This window comes from Drosophila mojavensis, unplaced genomic scaffold, assembly GCF_018153725.1.
Source record: "Drosophila mojavensis isolate 15081-1352.22 unplaced genomic scaffold, ASM1815372v1 contig_136, whole genome shotgun sequence".
NCBI lineage: Eukaryota > Metazoa > Arthropoda > Insecta > Diptera > Drosophilidae > Drosophila > Drosophila mojavensis.
This window is the reverse complement of record NW_025318667.1, coordinates 3,014,014-3,031,452: the sequence shown is the minus strand read 5'-3', so window position 1 is coordinate 3,031,452 and position 17,439 is coordinate 3,014,014. Positions and strand designations below refer to the sequence as shown.

Here is a 17,439-nt window from a genome sequence, read left to right as displayed (position 1 = left end):
TATGTCTTATCTGCTTGCCGATAAGACACAAGCCCAAAGTTAAGACCAACTCTGATTTGGCTATTAAAATTATTCGTTAATCGTAGGTATTCTATTAGTATTACAATATATATGTATATACATATAGCTATGTATTTCGATAAGATAGCAGGTTTCTTGTGCCCTATTTTGTGCCCTATTTTTAGGCAAAAATTGCAGATGATAGCATTCTCATTTATGAACGCTGTCTGCATATATTTTTGATTAGGTTGTTTTTCTTTTATTTCATTGCCTCTCTATAAGAAGTCGGTTATTTAATTTAAATTGTAACGATTGCAGACCATGAAACAAGAACAATTTTCATTAGCCAGCACTGAATACGTAGGGCGAAGGTCGATTAGTCAACTGCGACGATTATTTATTACCGATAGCTATAAAGCTCCACCGGTAGCTTCGAGGGACATTCGAAATTTTATAATAATAACTAAATATGTAAATTTACAAATTTTTCGATGAGGATAAACGATTTCAGGTACTTTCTAAATGCTTCAAATTATAAATTTTACTTAAATATCGAGAAAATAATATTAGCAACAGTTCGATGCTACTCGTCTTATTTCATTGTTGAAAAATCAAATCATTTAGATTACAAGTTTTTAATTTATACTTAGCTTGAATAATATATAATATAATAATAATTATAATATATAAATTTGTTAATATTTAAAAGTTTTTATTTTAATAATATTTTCGAAAATATTAAATAACTAAAAAGTAAGCGATACAATTGCCGTAGCCAGTGCTTCAAAACACTTGCCCAATTTGGTATTTTATCGTCAGGCATACTTATCGATATGTATTAGAGACATCGGTGTACTTTTAACATCCCTAATCCAAATGCATACATATGTATATGCAAATGTCTTCTCATCTGCTCGTATGTGTTGTCGGTTGTATGTGTGTGCGAAGTTATTTTTTTTACGAAGCGAAATCTAATTGGAATTAAATAATAAAAAATGAAATGGCATATAAAACAATATAAAAATTGAACCGCGCGTCGGTCGGTCCCAAAAAAGGATCTGCATATGTAAGTGCGATTGTGGCATGGGCAGGGGCGCAGTCACAACAACAACAACAGCAGGAGCGGCGCTGCCACTAAAATTGCATATGTGTGTGTTTGTGTGTGCGTGAAAACTGAACAAAATGAATGCGTCTGCGCCTCCAACGTAGCTACTAGAGATGCACAACAACTTAATGGCCTTGGCTAAGACCAAAACTAAAAGCAAGAAGAAAAAAAAATAATAAATGCAGTATCTCCCGTTGCAGCTACACACAGACACAGCATACGAACGCATAAGAAAGGGCAGCGCAGCAGTAGCAGTAGCAACAACATCAATACGCAGCCAAACACAAGCAAACACATGCACAACTACAATACAAGTGCAGCAGCACAGGCAAAGCATAAGAACAAAACAGAAACCGAAACAGAAACAGAAACACAAAACTGAAACTGAAAACCTTTCAAAAGTCGTGATGCACTCGCTGCTGCTATTGTGGTTGTTGTTGCCGCTGCTGTCGAGATGTAGTTGTTGTTGCCGTTGATGATTCGTTGACTACGGCTACTGTTGTTTTTGTTGTTGATCCAGGATGCAGAGAGAGCACGCATTTGCTCTCCTGCATGCAGTCTCACACACACACACATACATGCATATACATGCATATATATTGAGACACGCACACATGCATTCGCTCACTCCCTTACTTACATACACAAACACACACCTTTACAGGCAGGCCAGGGCGACGCAACGCAACGTAACGTAACGCACAACAGGCGCTTCTTACATAAAAAGCTCAAGCTCTAAGCCGCAGTCAAAGCTTTCGCTCTCACCAAAGTGGGCAGCGCAGCAGCAGCAGCAGCAGCCGCCGCAGCAGTTACAACAATCACCAAGGGGGGAACACAGCTGGTGCAGCTGCTGCTGGCCGCTGTAAAATGAGCGTTTTCGATGATTTTCAACGCTTGTGGATGCAACGGTTTCCACAAAGCTCCCTATCCGACGACTGGGAACAGGATGTGCGCGGCAGCCTTGAACGGCATAAACAAAAAATCACAGACTTAAGCAAAGAGTTGGAACAAGAGACGCTCTATGTCGAGTATCTGGAACGTTTGCTCTCTGATGTTGAGAAATATCGTGAATCTGGCGGTGATCCCACAACCCTCTTCGAATCAGCCACCGACAATCCGGCAGCATCGCAACAATCGCCCAGCAGCAGCAGCAGCGTCGGTGTTGGTGTCGGCGTCGCTGCCAATGGCGCAACTGCAGGCCCAGGCGCTGGCGTGGACAAAGACTACGTAAGTATTTGTAATGCTCTTTAAATGTACATATATTCAGTTTTTATGTATGTATATGCATATATGTATATTGTTATTATTATTTATTAATACTATTAGTATTATTATTTATATTTGCATTGTTATTGCTATCAATATTGTAATTGTTGCTTGATCTTGCGGCAAGAGAAGCGGCTGCTGATTGCGTTAACAGTTAGCATTTACCAGGCGCACAGCAATTGGCAAATGTGGGCGGGACCGGGTGGTCCGGGCACCCTGTGCTCAGCCATTCATTGCCCGTTCGCCCCTTATCAGTCGTTATCAGTTTAGCTAGCGCAGCTGCTGAGCAGCGCTATCGTATTGACTTAGTCATTGTCACCCCATGAAAGCCCCTGTAATTGCAATTGGTTAGCTCATTATCACCTGGGCGGAACTGGTTCATTTTGTAATTTTGAATTGTTGGTTGCTAAAATGAACTAATTTTTGACCGACTCTGAACACGTTCTTTCGGTGGCCTGAAGTGAACTAGTTTTAGAACAAACCCGAAATAATTGTTTTGTATCTTGCATAAGCGCTAGGGTTGAGCATGGGGGGTCTGAGGTCAACTAGGTTTGCACCTAATGGGAACTAGTTCTCGCACAAATGATGCGGATTTCGTTTGGATTTAGCAGTAGATTTCCAACTACACTTCAACTGTTTTTTTGTCCTAACCTGGAACTAGTTCATTCTGCGGATATATGTACTTTGCATATGCCGTTATCTAGTCATCTGCGGCTTCAAATGATATTCAACAGTTTCCGCTTGTGACGCTGCCCACCTAACATTCGGCTCCTGCAACCCCCTAGCTCCCCACCACTACTAGCCCACATGCATTCTCTTTGTGTCTGAGAGAGTGTGCGTATGTGTGCGTGTCCACCGTACGGACGATTCAGTGCGTTCGTTTGAATACATATACAGCCATATGTATGTAAGTACGTTCGTCTGTTCTACCACTTCAATATCTTTAATTTTGCCCGTTATCTACGCACACATAGTCATCCATTCTATTCATGTTGTTTGTGTCAGTGTATGTGAACTGCTGCTTCTTGTTGTTGTTGTTGTTGTATTTCTTTCGGTTTGCGCGTCGTCGTCGTCGTCGCTGACTTCGACTGATTCTGACACCCGGAGCAACCGCGAGTCGCCGCCAGTCGGCAGTAGTCACTAGTTTCGGTGAATAACAACATCCAAAAGCGGGCCCAACGTCAAGCGGTCAATGTTGTAGCTATCCGTCCAGGTGGCGTATAGACCCCTTCCCACACACACATACACACACACACACACTCACATATACGCACACCCGCATACTCCACACTCCACCCTACAGACCCAATCGAAATCAACGCCGCCAACGCGGGCTACGCATGTGAAGCAACAAAGAACTGAACTGAACTGAACCGAGCTGAACTGAAGGAAGTTCCATGCAATCTCTCTGCATTTGCATTATAAAAAGAGTTCAATTTCCAGTGAAGCACAGTTTAAAGTGCACAAATTACGTAAATAAAGCGTAGCAAAAAGTAATAATTCCAACGGTATAAAGTGCGAGTGTTTTTTTTTTTTTTTTTTTTTTTTTGGGCCTAAACCGTAATTTTGGGCGTGCGAGTGTTGTCTTGTTTTTTTTTTTTTTTTATTATTTTTTTTTTTTTTTAACGTGCTCGGCTGACTCAAATTTCGTGGTCAACTTCAACGCCGACGTCTACGTCGCAGTTGCCGTTGCCGTCAGCGTCGCCGTCGTCGTCGCAATCACCGTTGCCGTTTAGCCTTAAATTTACAGTTGTTGTTGTTGTTGCAGCCAGCCAGCCGCAGGGCGGAGCTCGGCTATCAATTGCTTCCCCTCGTGTCGTGTCGTGTATCGCGTCGTGTCGCTGCGTTTCGTTCGCTTTTGCAACTGCAATTGCGTGGGCTACACACCAACGTTGCTGTTGTTGGTTGGACAACAACAACAATAATAATAACAGAGAGCGAGAGAGCGTCTGTTTGCGAAAGAGAGTGGAAGAAGCGAAAACAGCGGCGCTGCTGCTGACGGCGCTGCTGTAAGGAGCATGTCTTCCTTCAAAGAGAAGTTCAAGTTATGGACCAGAGGGGTGCGTATTCTATGACTGACTATACATGTGTGATTGAGCATGTGTGCGTGTCTACGGCAACAACAAAGCAAAATGAATTTGTTGTATTTATCACAAGTTAAAATCAATAAACTTATCGCACTCACACAAAAGCGCAAATTATGAGACTTGAAATAAAAACAAAAACGATATTCTTCGAAGTGAGTAGCCAAAAAATACCCTGTAATGCCAGGCATATCACAAGTTTGTGTCAGAAATTATTTATCTTAAAAATTGTTAAGTTATGTATATCGATGCTTTTATATGCAATTAAAATATTACATCTTCAAACTAGATATAGTGAATGCTCATAGACCAGTTGAATCAATATACCCTTTGCTTACCTTTTATATTGGCATCAAGTAGCTAAGTAACTAAGAACCCGTTAAGAGAGTAAAGCAAAAACCGTAAAGTGAAACACTTCAAAACACACGCACACATATTTATATGTTGATATGCATGTATGTGTGTATGTGCATACATATCTGTTTGTTCGCAGCGCCCTTCTTCCACAGTTCCCTTTAGGCCCGCAACGACGTTGACATCGCCTACAAATCCAAATCTCTGCGCCATTCTTCGCATTGATAAGCAGCTGTATGTAGTATCAGTAAAAGCGCCTCAACCAAGGCGAGAGACTCACTAGACCTTAGTAAAGTGCACTGCAAAAGCAATTCGAAGAAAATGAGCGAGAAAGAGTCATAGATAGAGAGAGGGAGAGGGGAATAGTTAACTGTAGCATATTTTAGACGGAAAACATTTGTGGCGTTTGCTGTTTTGGCTATTGAAAATATTTGATTAAAAACTTTTGATTAGCCAAACTATTTTTATCTCTCGTTCAAGTAAAAAAAAAATAAAATAGCAACTACATGTGTAGCTATTCGAAAAATCGAATATATGCATGTATTACATTTTTATATAGGAAGTAAATACTTCATGTGCAATGATGTATTAATGCTTGTCATACTAAAACAGACAAATTGCAGAGCAATTCTTTTCTTAATTGATTGATGATAACATAGAACAAAAACTGTAACAAACAGATATGTATCTGTTAAATGCCCGCTAAGCTACTGTAAAACCTACTGTTACAGAGAAATGCACACGATTTAACATTAGTATGTAGATATGTACATATGTATGTGTGCATATGCAAGTGTATGTGAATCTGTGTATGCAAATGCAAACGTATAGACGAGAGAGAGGGCACTTTAGCACAAGTCTAACGGGATCTGTCTAAAAGAAAATAAAAACAATTGACAGTGGTTTCAATGTTTTTGTATGGCAAGAATATGTGTGGTATACTTACTATTGAGAATATTTATCGGCAATCTAAACATTGCGTCCTAATTTAAAGCAGTTTAGTTTTAGTTAAGAACAGGTGCAAACAAAACAAAATTAATTATAAGTAAAACTAAATATTAATAACATGCGATAAATATGAATGCCTAAAAATAGATTTTCGTCATACTGTTCGTATATGCATATTATGCACATTTGTACATATATTTACAACCGTTTGCTCGCATAAATATTTGTGGATTTGAACATTTCTATTAACCACTTAAAATGTACTTTTCTCGGAAAACTTTTAAAACAACAATTAAATGCGGATGATTGTTTTCTGTTGTTTTGGAGTTTGGCGCCGCCAAACATGATTCACATTCATAACATTTTGTTGAGCTAAGTGTGCGCGTATGTCTATGTGTGTGTGTTGGTTGAATGAAAATATGCTAAATAATTGTATCGACATGGCGCACACGAATGCCCCAGGGGCAAAGAGGTAGATAGAAAGAGAGAGAGAGAAAGAGTGCAGCCAAAAGCTGAGCTCAGCTCTCAAACATCTCGCATGAATTTGCTGCCGTCAAGTGCGTGTGGATTGTGCATGGGTGCATGTGTGCGTGTGTCTGTGTCTGTGGCGCGTGTGTGTACGACCTTCGCCGTCAACTTTTATTGCACGCTTTCTTCTTCGCTTCGCTTGGACACATTTAAACACACACACATGCACACGTACAGCTGTTGCCGGCTGCTGCTTGGCCCATGCCCACCCCCGAAACAGACACACACATGCACAGGCGCACGCTTTACGTCGAGCGCGCTCTCTCACACTCAAACACACACACACACACACACTTCAAATAAATAAGCTCAACAAATACAATTTTTGCTGCCAATTTTCTTTATTCAAAAAAAAAAAAAAAAAAAAAAAAAAAGTTGCTCTCTTTTTAATTTGTATCTTATAGTTTTCACTTTTTTTCGCTGCCAAAAACAATTTTTGGCAAAAAAGGCGTAAAATATGTACAGCGTACATATGCATGTACATATACATGTATGTATGTATGTCTGTATATGCTCCGATACACGCACACGTTCCACGCAAAGTTTGGCTTATTTGTCTGACTTTTTTTGCTTCTTTTTCTTTCTCTTTCTGTTTCTGTTTTGTTGTTTGCTTCTGCCACTTGTTGTTGTTGTTGTCGCTTTTAATGGAACCGCTCAACGTGTTAGAGAAATGCGTTACGTGCTCTGCCTGGGCAAATGACCAGGGCGTGGGCGTGTTAAAGGGGTCGGGGTAAGGTTGGGGCGTGGCATTCAATGCTCCGAAAAGCTTTCAGTTTCTGGCGAGTTCTTTGCCATTTGATAAAGTGGGAGAGAGATAGTGGATCTAGTAGCTCTTGCAATATGAACTTGATTCAGTTGAACCTGTTGACTTTTGTAGTACATTGAATCTAACTGTTAAATCTTCAAAGAGCTGCTTTGATGCGTGGGCGTAGGGCGTTGCATTCAACTGGTTTACCTGGAGAGAGCTTTGCAGTTTCTGCAGAATGACTGACTGAGAGAAAAAGGGAGAGAGGATCTGTGAACTTTTCTGGCATGCAACTTGAATGAGTCGGGCCTGTTGACATTTGAACCAGTTCAATTGGGCGTTGACTGAGTACAGTGCTGTCTCGATTACAGGGATTTATGAAATTCACAGTTTGTTAGTTAACTAGGGGCTTGCTTCCATTTCGGGTAGTAAACAAAGTTAGTAACTTAGCTCTTTGTCTACTCTTCTAGTTCCCCTTATTCACTTTAATCTATTCAGCACTTTAATTGTTACGTCTTACTCAGCTCCCATTTTGCCATTCACGTCAATTAATTTACGCAGAGCCACATGTTGTGGGCATTTCTATTCGCCTTTTGCTGACTAAGTTGGCCAACACATCTGTGTTCACTGGGCTGTCATTAAAAGTGCCGTTACAACTCATAGGGCGCATAATAATATCCAAATGCTGTACTTAGTTTCGGTTAGTTTATCTTTGGACTCATTTGAAAATCATTTGAGAGAAATTTTAATTGAAATTCTAGTTTGTTTTTATGAATGCCTGATCCTATGTCCAGAACGATATGCATATATATAATTTGTTCTCTATCTACATATATGAATATAAATATATATTGCAAAATATATAGACTCAGCTCACACATTACATTACATAATAGCAATGCTTAAAAAGGTATTCATCCCATATGTCTGAATGGGGTCTTAAGAATCTCAAGAGATGGACCTTCAAATGCATTCATCTACCGTCAAACTAATTCACACTCTTATCTCACTTTCTCTCTCTCTCTCTGTCTCTCACTCACTCAATCTGTTTCTATTGCAGAAATCTAGTTTGAATCTGCGTGAGGCATCGTCTGCGTCATCGGCTAACAAGGACAAGGACAAGGACCGGCTCTCGTTGAGCACCGACAACAAATACACACACACACAGAATGAGGGCGGGGGCGGATTGAGCTCGGCGCCGCCGACGGGCAAGCGCAGTCTCACGGAGCACTGCTTCGAGCGCGAGGATAAAAAAGACAGCGGCAATGAGAAGGATGCCAATGGAGCGCTGCAGCAGTGCATCACCGAGCTGGCGGCCTCCATTGGCAGCGGCACTCAGAAAGCCAACGAACAACAAAGGCCAAACGACAGCAGCAACAGCAACAGCAACAGCAAGCAGCAGGAGACAACTGGCCAGGCGGAGGCGAGCGGGATACATGTGGAGCAGAAAGTGAAGCCGTCGCGCACATCGCAGTTCGTCACCGTCATCGAGGTGAAGGAGGCCAAGGACAAAGATCACGATGATGCCGCCTCGGCGTTGGGGCTCAATGACAACGCGCCCACGCCGCCATCCACATTCGGACGCTATCCGGAGCGCAGCAAGGCCGCTGGAGCGGAGGCGACGGCACCGCCATTGTCGCCATCAATGACATCGCCCGCCATGTCCGCCTCATCGTATGCCGCACATCTGGACGCCAAAAAGAAAATGCCACCCAGGTGAGTATGGGATTAGCATTAGGGAAGGAATTTAAATTTGAATAGGAAAAAATTTGTAGACTCTATATACCCTATAGTAAATATTCTTAAGGGTCTAAACCAAACTCTTGTCGAATTCAATTTTTGATTTTCTTGTCTTTAATTTCTTGACTAAAATTACCCCAAGTCTATTAGTATCTGGAGTTTTAGGACTTGCATCTTGTATGTTAATAAAAATCGGACTAAAAATATCTTGAATGTCTGTCTCTTAACTTGGTCAAATCTAATCTGACTAAATCGTTAGATTATTTCCGTGTATTGGAACATACAACTATTGTATAATACGTCTATAAATACCCTTTACTTCGTTACATCAAGATGAAAGCTGATTTTAAGAAATAATTTGATTGATTCCACATTAAAAATTGCCGAGTTGTGACTCCAAACTAAATTGTTAGATAAGGTAGATAGATAAATGGAAAGGCCTATAGGTCTATCGTAAATGCCCCACCCATGCTGATCAGAAATGTGTATTTGTATAAACAATATGATAAATGTTTTCATAATATAATTCGAGTGCTAGACAAATGATAAGTCAAAGGAAGGGCAAATGATAAGTGAAAGGAAACCTTGGGGCTTTACTAATCGATATAGTTGACTGGTTTAGTTCAGCTATGGAGTATATAGTAGTATAGTTACTGCTGGCCACACACTATGGCGTCTCACTCACATCCCATCCCATTGCAGACCGCCGCCAAAGAACATACGACGCGTCGAGCCGCCCACCATTCCCAGCCAGCAGCAGCAGCAACAGCAGCTGTTGTCATCGTCGCCAAAGCGTGAGACGCCCTATGCGGGCAGTGCAATGCCGTTGCCGAGCAGCAGCTCCGGCGAGAGTCCGGCCAGCTCGCTGGAGCGGAATATAAAGCCATCGGATATCTTGCGACAGAAGTCATCGGAGAATCTAGAGTCGAAGTATGCAGCGAATCGAAAGACAACGCCAGAGCTAAGCAAGCTGGCGAACACGCCCGAGCTGATGGAGGAGCTGGGCCGCAAAATGGTTGGCAAGACGGACAGTCTCGAGCATGGAGCAAAGCGCAGCGAAGCCAACAGCAACGGCAATAGCAACAGCAACAGCAACAGCAACAGCAATGGTGGCAGCTTGGGACGCACTGCATCCACGCCGGGACGTGCCCTGACACCAGCCGGCCGCAGTACGGCAGCGGGTGCCGTCGGCGCCTCGCCAACGGGCAGCCTCAACAAGACGGCCAAGCTGGCGGCAGCGGACAGCAGCTCGACGAGCAGCCTGGAGAAGAAGTCGCGCGTCTCACTGCAGGCCAGCGATGCTGAGATGCCGGCCAGTGCGCAGCGCAGCGTCGGCTCCAAGGAGTCGCTCGCATCACAAGGCATATCGGAGGCGGTAAGAGCTTAACACTAAATTCCAACTGTTCCCCAGCTCATTCTCTTCTTCCTTGCTCAGATCAAGAGCTATGAGTCGGTGTCTTCGCTCAGCTCGGACAGCGCCAAGGCGGCCCAGCAGACGGACAATGAGCCCTATTATGACAGCGTGCCGCTGGACAATGGCGATGGGGAGTACGTGTTCATAAAGCCTGGCCGCACCGGCTCCTCGTCTAGTCGCGACGATCTGTCCACGCCAGGCAGCACCTTGCCCATGGCCCAGTTGAGCAGTCAGACGAGCGTAACGGATCCCGAATCTCCAGGCCGTACGTCCAACTATGTGAACATTGATTATTTTATGTAAGTGTCAAATGGAATAGTGCAGTGCATCGATTGCAGTGCCTCATCCTAACTGTTTTCGTCTCTCCCCACCATCAGCCAGAGCAACGAGACGCGCTCCAGTTCACTGGACAGCGATGGCGAATACGAGGGTCCGCCCATACTACGAACCATCTCGCATGACGAGCAACAGCACAGCAGCACATCCACATCACAGACACCGGGCGCCCTACGCAAGGTTCGTTGGCTGGCCTACTTGGCCCACTTACTTGACTAAGGCTAGGTCTATGATAGAGCCTAAGATATACGACTAGGAAATCCACAGCCAACAGCTAATTGCTTTTGTCTAATTGCAATCCGATTGCCGCTGATGCAAGCATTTCGGTTGACATGACTAAGCCATAATCGAATCTCGACCATTCTGCCCACACCTGTGCTGGGCGCATATTCACTTTGACTGATTGCTTCCAAATTGCATGCGTCAGCTGCGTCGATCGATTCATTTCGAGCTTTTCAAGTTCCCTTTGAAAATTAAATCAACTGAATGGAAATAGAACATCTTCGTTTCTTAGGGAATTCGTTTTAGTTGAGCATTTCCAGTCAGTTTGCGTTGAGGTCTGAAGTTTTTAGAAGCTGTCGCCACAGAACTTGGCAAAAAGTTTTACAATAAACGTGAATCATTATGCTTGTAATTTAAGCTAAAAAAAAAAAAAAAAAATTGAAAAGCCTACGAAATGTTAAGTCAATTTGAGATTTTTGGGAATTTGAGTGAAGTTTCCCACTTCTTATTTCTAGTCATGCGCCCACAGGTAAATTTGTTTTGTATGGTGTTCATCAGTCAATCAACGATCAATCAATCATTCAAAGACGCCCAGTTAGGCAAGCTGGGAAAACGAAAGAACTCATTGTTTTTTCAATTTGAAAGTGAATAAAAGAAAAGCACCCCTTTAAACTCATAAATAGTTTAGATATATCAGATATATATTATAGATCTTGAAAGTCTGATAGGTCTGTTAGATATTTTGGTTTTTACAGATCTAATATATTTTACAGGCTGTATTGATGTAGTATATCTCATAAAAGAAAGAAAAATCTTATCTCACTTCATATAGCTGTTTAAGATCTGACAGACTATAGATCTTACGGTTTTTGTTGGATTAGTTGATCCTGTGGATCTTTTATGACTCGTAAGGCTTACAGATCTCATAATACGTGCATAATATAGGTCATGAAAATATTACACATTTGATCTTCTAGATCACGATCTAATGTATCTATAGATTTGATCTTATCTCAGGGCACTATAAAATCTATGATCATCTATTTATAAGAATACAAAAACTTGCCATTTTAATTTGATCAAGAGCCTACGATTATTTTTGTTCAGAATGCTTAAGAGCTTTGCGCCAATTATACTATATTTATCTAAAACAATAATACAAATATTAATAACAATAATAATTATAATAATAATATGAATAATATCTATTGTAAGCGTATAACTAATATTTAAATATTTACTAACCACGAATTTTCGATTTCTTTTTCTTTCTTTCTTTTTGATCTTCAAACAATTTTTTTTTTGTGTTTTAATTTTTGATTTTTAAATTTTTTTTGATTTTTGTGAACAGAACTTAGTTTCGGCGATACTCGTGAGTACCGGAAAAAAATCCGCTTGATTCTAGGCTTAGCCTAATTTTTGTTTTATATGACATCTGTATATCATATATTGTATATAAATATATGTATATATAATCCTTTGTACATATATTCTATACATATGTATATATACCATATGTATATATGTATGTATAGATCTATAAATATATTTGCTTCGTTTTGTTGTTGTTTTGGAATGCGCTTGCTCAATGTTTTTCCTTTTCGTTCTTGTTGTCGTTGTATTCCTTTTGTTTTATGTTCAATTTACCGTTACCAAAATCGTATACATAACATATACTATACATATACCCACACCCAGCCATCCATTTATATATATATATATATACATCCATATACATATATATGTATGGGCACTATGCAACAGAATGTTTACCTGAATATTTTTAAATATTTATCTTGTTTTCATAGTGAATTTCTCTAACTTGTATGTAGAAAATCTATTTACTTATGTGTATCATATATCTCTCTGTTAATAATATTGGCAAAAAATGTCTAGGCATCTATTAATATGTATGTTATATATAGTCCTACATCAAATCGATATATTGTTGTTGCATAGTGCATTTGTATTATAAATCCTACACTCTATCTCGTCCTCGCTCTCGCTCGCTCTCTCGCTACTTGTCTCTGTCTATGTCATGCATATATAACTTTATTATAAAGTACAAAACATAATATATGTATATAATATGTATGTGTATGTATTATAATATATATGTATGTATATATACCCAACATAATTTATATGTTTTAGCTGTATGTACATATATACTTCTCCCTCTCTCTCTCCCCCTCTTTATATACGAGTTCTGTTCAAAAAGTATCACGAATTTTGACTTTGTTGTTCAACGTAATCCCCATCAGAGATTATTCACTTCCTCGCCTCGATCTGTGATCGTGTTTAGCTGCTACTGCAATGCCTCAATTTCTAGCTCAGCTGTCATAAAATCGTTTTTTCATGTGCCTCTTCAGAGTTAAGAAGTCGCAAAGGCTCTGCGTAATACTGGGATGATGTCTTAAGCTCTAAAATTATTGATTATTCTAAAAGCCAAAAATGGAAGAGGAGCCAGAACACAGCTGTCAAACATGAAAATTTTGAACCTTCAAAATGGATGGGATTACTAGGCATAAGTGAGGGATATGAGTCCCAATACAACACCATAAAAAATCAAAAATCGAGTATACGAATTCAAAAGTCGCGCTACTTTTTGAGCAGACTCTTCCACAAAGCAAATCAAAACAGAACATGATTTATGTATATAAATACATCCGATTCAAGTCATATGCATTAGCTGTACATATCTCTCTCTCTCTCTCTCTCTATATATATATATTTGTATACAGTTACTTGTTTATAATTACTGGTGCAAGGGTTATAGCTAAAGCACATGCATAGATTAAGCCCTTCATGCAATCATTTTGTAGATGACACAATCACAGTTGTAGACTGCACGGAATCGAGCGATATATGTATTAATAAGTCTCCATCTGTATTCCTCTAGTTATCGGGCAATGCGCGTGGCGCCAAGATCCGCTCCATATTGAGCTCCATCATACACAGCGAGACGATCTATGTGGAATGTCTGAATAAGATGTTACAGGTGAGTGTTCCATATACATATACTATATCATAAATCACATATAGCTAATCGCTTCCCGTCTCTCCACGCAGTATAAGCGCGCTATACACGCCACGCTGGGCACATCACAGCCTGTGATCAAGGAGGAGGAGGAGAATACGATTTTCTTTAAAATCGACGAGCTGTACGATGTGCACACCGCTTTTCTGAGCGATCTGAAGACAATTGTGGCGCATGAGGGCGGCGATGTGCTGATTGGGGAGCCCTTCAAGCGTTTGGCTGACATGTTCGATCTGTATAGCGCATTTCTGCACAACTATGGCCAGGCGATCGACACGGTGAAGAAGTGCAGCGCCAACAATCCGCAATTCAAGAAAATCGTCTCCACAATTGTGGTGAATCTGCAGACGGAACAGTCGCTGACGCTGGAGGATCTGCTGCATAAGCCGGTGGCCCGAGTGCAAATCAATGCGCTCGTCTTCAATGATCTGTTGCGCGAGACGCCGCCGAATCATCCGGATCACCAGCCGCTGCGACAGGCCCAGAAGATCATACAAATGTTCCTCAATCAATTCAATGTGGTCAATCAGCGCTTGCCCACCGAATCGAATCGCAATCTGCGTCGCATGGTGCGCAATTCGTTCATTGTGGAGCTGGTCGACGGGCACCGCAAGCTGCGGCATTTGTTCCTCTTCAACGATGTGATTGCGTGTGCCAAGTACAAGGCGCTGGGCCGGGATCGCATCGACTACGAGCTCAAATGGTATATACCGCTCAAGGATGTCACCGTGTACGAGGAGTCCGACACGAGTGCGGACCTCAAGGAATCTAGTCCCGCGAACATATCGCAAGTGAAGCGCAATTTGCGATCGGTGCGCGATCAGCTAACGCTCGAAGCGAACGGCGTGCGCACCGGCGACAAATATCGCCGCAAACTGGCCGATCTGGAGTCACAGCTGGTGCTGGCCACGCCCAACTTGGTGCTGCGGCTGGGCAACAAGGCCAACAATAAGACAATTACCTTCTTCCTCAGCTCCGACTTCGAGCGCACTCAGTGGATAGACTCGATAATGTCGCTCAAGGTGAGCTCTCTCTCAATCTTTCTCTCTCTCTCTCTCTATCTTTCTCTCTCTCTCTCTCTCTCTCAATAGAGCGTATTTTAATAAGAAATTAGTTTCACTAGAGATAGTTGATAGCTGATTATGAAAAGAATCTACACTAGATCACTCTATCTTTATTCCATATTAATTAACCTTCTCTCTCTCTCTCTCTCTCTCTCTCTCTTTCACTCTTTCTCACATATTGCAACTTTAGCAAAAGTGTACTCTGCCTGGAGCCAATACGATCAACTCGCTGGAGGTGACCGCCTTCATTGTGGCCATGCAGAAGGGCATGAAGACTGAAATGGGCTCCTATCTGATGCGCAACACGAACGATGAGAGTCTGCTCGTCGGCGATCTGCATATGGGTGTGCAGGGACTGCAGGGCCTCGAGCAGCCGACCGATCTGTACATATGCATCGAGGTGGACTCGTATGGCCATTACTTCCGCAAGGCAACCACCAAGATCTGTCGCAGTCAGACGCCGATGTGGAACGAGAGTTTCATGCTCGAACTGGAGGGCAGCCAGAATGTGCGTGTGCTGCTCTACGAGGACAAGGAGCGGCCACTGCTTCGTGCCAAATACATACTCAAGGTGAGCTAAGCAGAGGCATTGGCATTTACTGTATAATTGAATGTCCTTTTCTTCTTCTTCTGCTTCTTCGTTTTGCTGTGCAACAGTTGAGCCGCAGCTGGCTGACAGAGACGACGCAGACGCGCAACCTCAAGCTGAGCGAAACCCTGGAGCTGACCGCCACCTTCCGTTTCGTGCCCGGCGAGCAATGCCGCGGCAGCAACAAGCCAGGCGCGCTCTTTGGTGCCAAAATGAGTCAAGTATTAAAGTAAGTTTCACTGTCAAGGGGAGGGGTAGGGAAGAGGTGAGAGGATGGAAATATGGTTAAGAAAATGTTGCATTTATCGCTTAAGCTGATAAGGCGAGAGTTATCGAGTTATAGACATAGATTTTGATTTCCCATCTTCACAAATCTTAGCTAAGAATGGATCAGCTGAAAAGCTTTATATGATTCTCATTTTCATGTTGAATTTTCCCTTCTGCAGGCGCGAGAAACGCGACATTCCGTTCATAATCAGTGCCTGCATTCGGGAAGTGGAGCGACGTGGAATGCTGGAGGTTGGGTGCTATCGCGTCAGTGGCTCTGCCTCCGACTTGGCCAAGCTGAAGAAGGCGTTCGAGTCGGGTAAGTCAGCAGCTAGAAATGTCCGTAAGCATGCATAGCGATTCATATGTCACAATTTACGTAGACGCATACGAGGCAGAGCAGCTGCTGCGAGAGGTGGACATCCATTCGGTTACAGGCATACTGAAGACATTCTTGCGTGAGCTGCCGGAGGCGCTGTTCACGGATCTGCTCTATCCACGCTTCTTCGAAACATTCAGCAAATTAACAAACAACAACGAAGCCACACGCATCAACGAGCTGCTCAAGATATTTGAGGAGCTGCCGCCGGCTAACAAAGCCTCAATCAATCTGATACTGGATCATCTGATCAGGTGAGAGAGAGAGAGAGAGAACAGTCTATGGATATGTTTCAGATTTATCAATAATGTAATCCTAATGCTCCACAGGGTGCACGAGAAGGAGGCGGATAACAAAATGTCGCTGCACAATTTGGCCATGGTATTTGGGCCCACACTACTTCGTCCTGGCCAGACGCAGGTCAAACAAAAGGATCCTTTGGCAGCGAGCACCGTTGATGTGATGGCCCAGGCGGGCATACTCTACTGCTTCCTCCAGGCGCGCATCAAAAAGGATTAGACACAATGAATGGATAGCACAAGCAAACAAATATTTACATATGTATAACTCTATATATGCTATATGCTTCAAATGCTCACACACAACCAACAACAAGAACAAGAACAAGAACACACACAACCTACACAACCTGGCTGATGATTGTATATAACAGGCGCATAGCTGGCAAAAAGGAATTGCGTTGTTTGTGCTGCAGGCAATTTGTTAGCTGAAAGCAGTGCTCAAGAGCGAGCCAACACACACACATACAGACACATACATATACACACACACACACACATATAACTATAACTATATATATATATATACAGAATGTATACATGCGTAGACAAGTGTTCAACACTGATCCTGTTGCTGGTCCTAGTCCAGGCACACTTCCCCCATCAAGGCTTTTAGCTGCTGCTTTTGCTCGTCTACTCGTTTACATACATACATATATTTATAGTATAAACTATATGCTTTACCTATACATATATACATAGATTGCCCTGTGCCCCGCTTATTGCAAGGTTCAAATTGATATTTGAGAGAAGAAAATAAACAAATGGCAAATATTTTCAATATTACACACAAGCACACACACACACCCACACATTTATATAGTATATATATATTATATATATACTATATATATTATATATTATATATACATACATTACTAATTAGTACTATATTACTAAACACGCAAGCAGATTTCAAATTAAACGTAAAATTTATAATGATGGAAATGCTGATGATGATGATAATGTTGATGAGGATTATATATGTATGTGTATGCTTAAAAATATTCTGTTTTTTTTTTTTTCGTCTTGTTTTGTATTAATTACTTAGGTTTTTAT

The 17,439-nt window shown here is 41.8% G+C and overlaps 1 protein-coding gene across 4 annotated transcripts; it reads left to right on the top strand.

Annotated features, from left to right (window-relative positions):
- The first annotated feature begins 887 nt into the window (after positions 1 to 887).
- LOC6585472 (active breakpoint cluster region-related protein) lies at positions 888 to 17,154 on the top strand. 4 transcript variants are annotated; one of them, XM_015160916.3, is made up of 14 exons: positions 890 to 1,066; positions 1,770 to 2,332; positions 8,091 to 8,746; positions 9,473 to 10,145; positions 10,206 to 10,483; positions 10,562 to 10,700; positions 12,094 to 12,114; positions 13,645 to 13,743; positions 13,815 to 14,804; positions 15,037 to 15,417; positions 15,504 to 15,664; positions 15,882 to 16,021; positions 16,086 to 16,335; positions 16,411 to 17,154. In XM_015160916.3, exons 2-14 carry the CDS (start codon positions 1,973 to 1,975, stop codon positions 16,598 to 16,600), a joined length of 4,338 nt encoding a protein of 1,445 aa, XP_015016402.1. In that variant the 5' UTR covers positions 890 to 1,066; positions 1,770 to 1,972; the 3' UTR covers positions 16,601 to 17,154. The 4 variants fall into 4 exon arrangements, with proteins under 4 accessions (XP_002011100.2, XP_015016402.1, XP_015016403.1 ...); XM_015160917.3 differs by lacking the exon at positions 12,094 to 12,114; XM_002011064.4 differs by lacking the exons at positions 12,094 to 12,114; positions 15,882 to 16,021; positions 16,086 to 16,335; positions 16,411 to 17,154 and having other exon boundaries at positions 888 to 1,066; positions 15,504 to 15,668.
- The last annotated feature ends 285 nt before the right edge of the window (positions 17,155 to 17,439 follow it).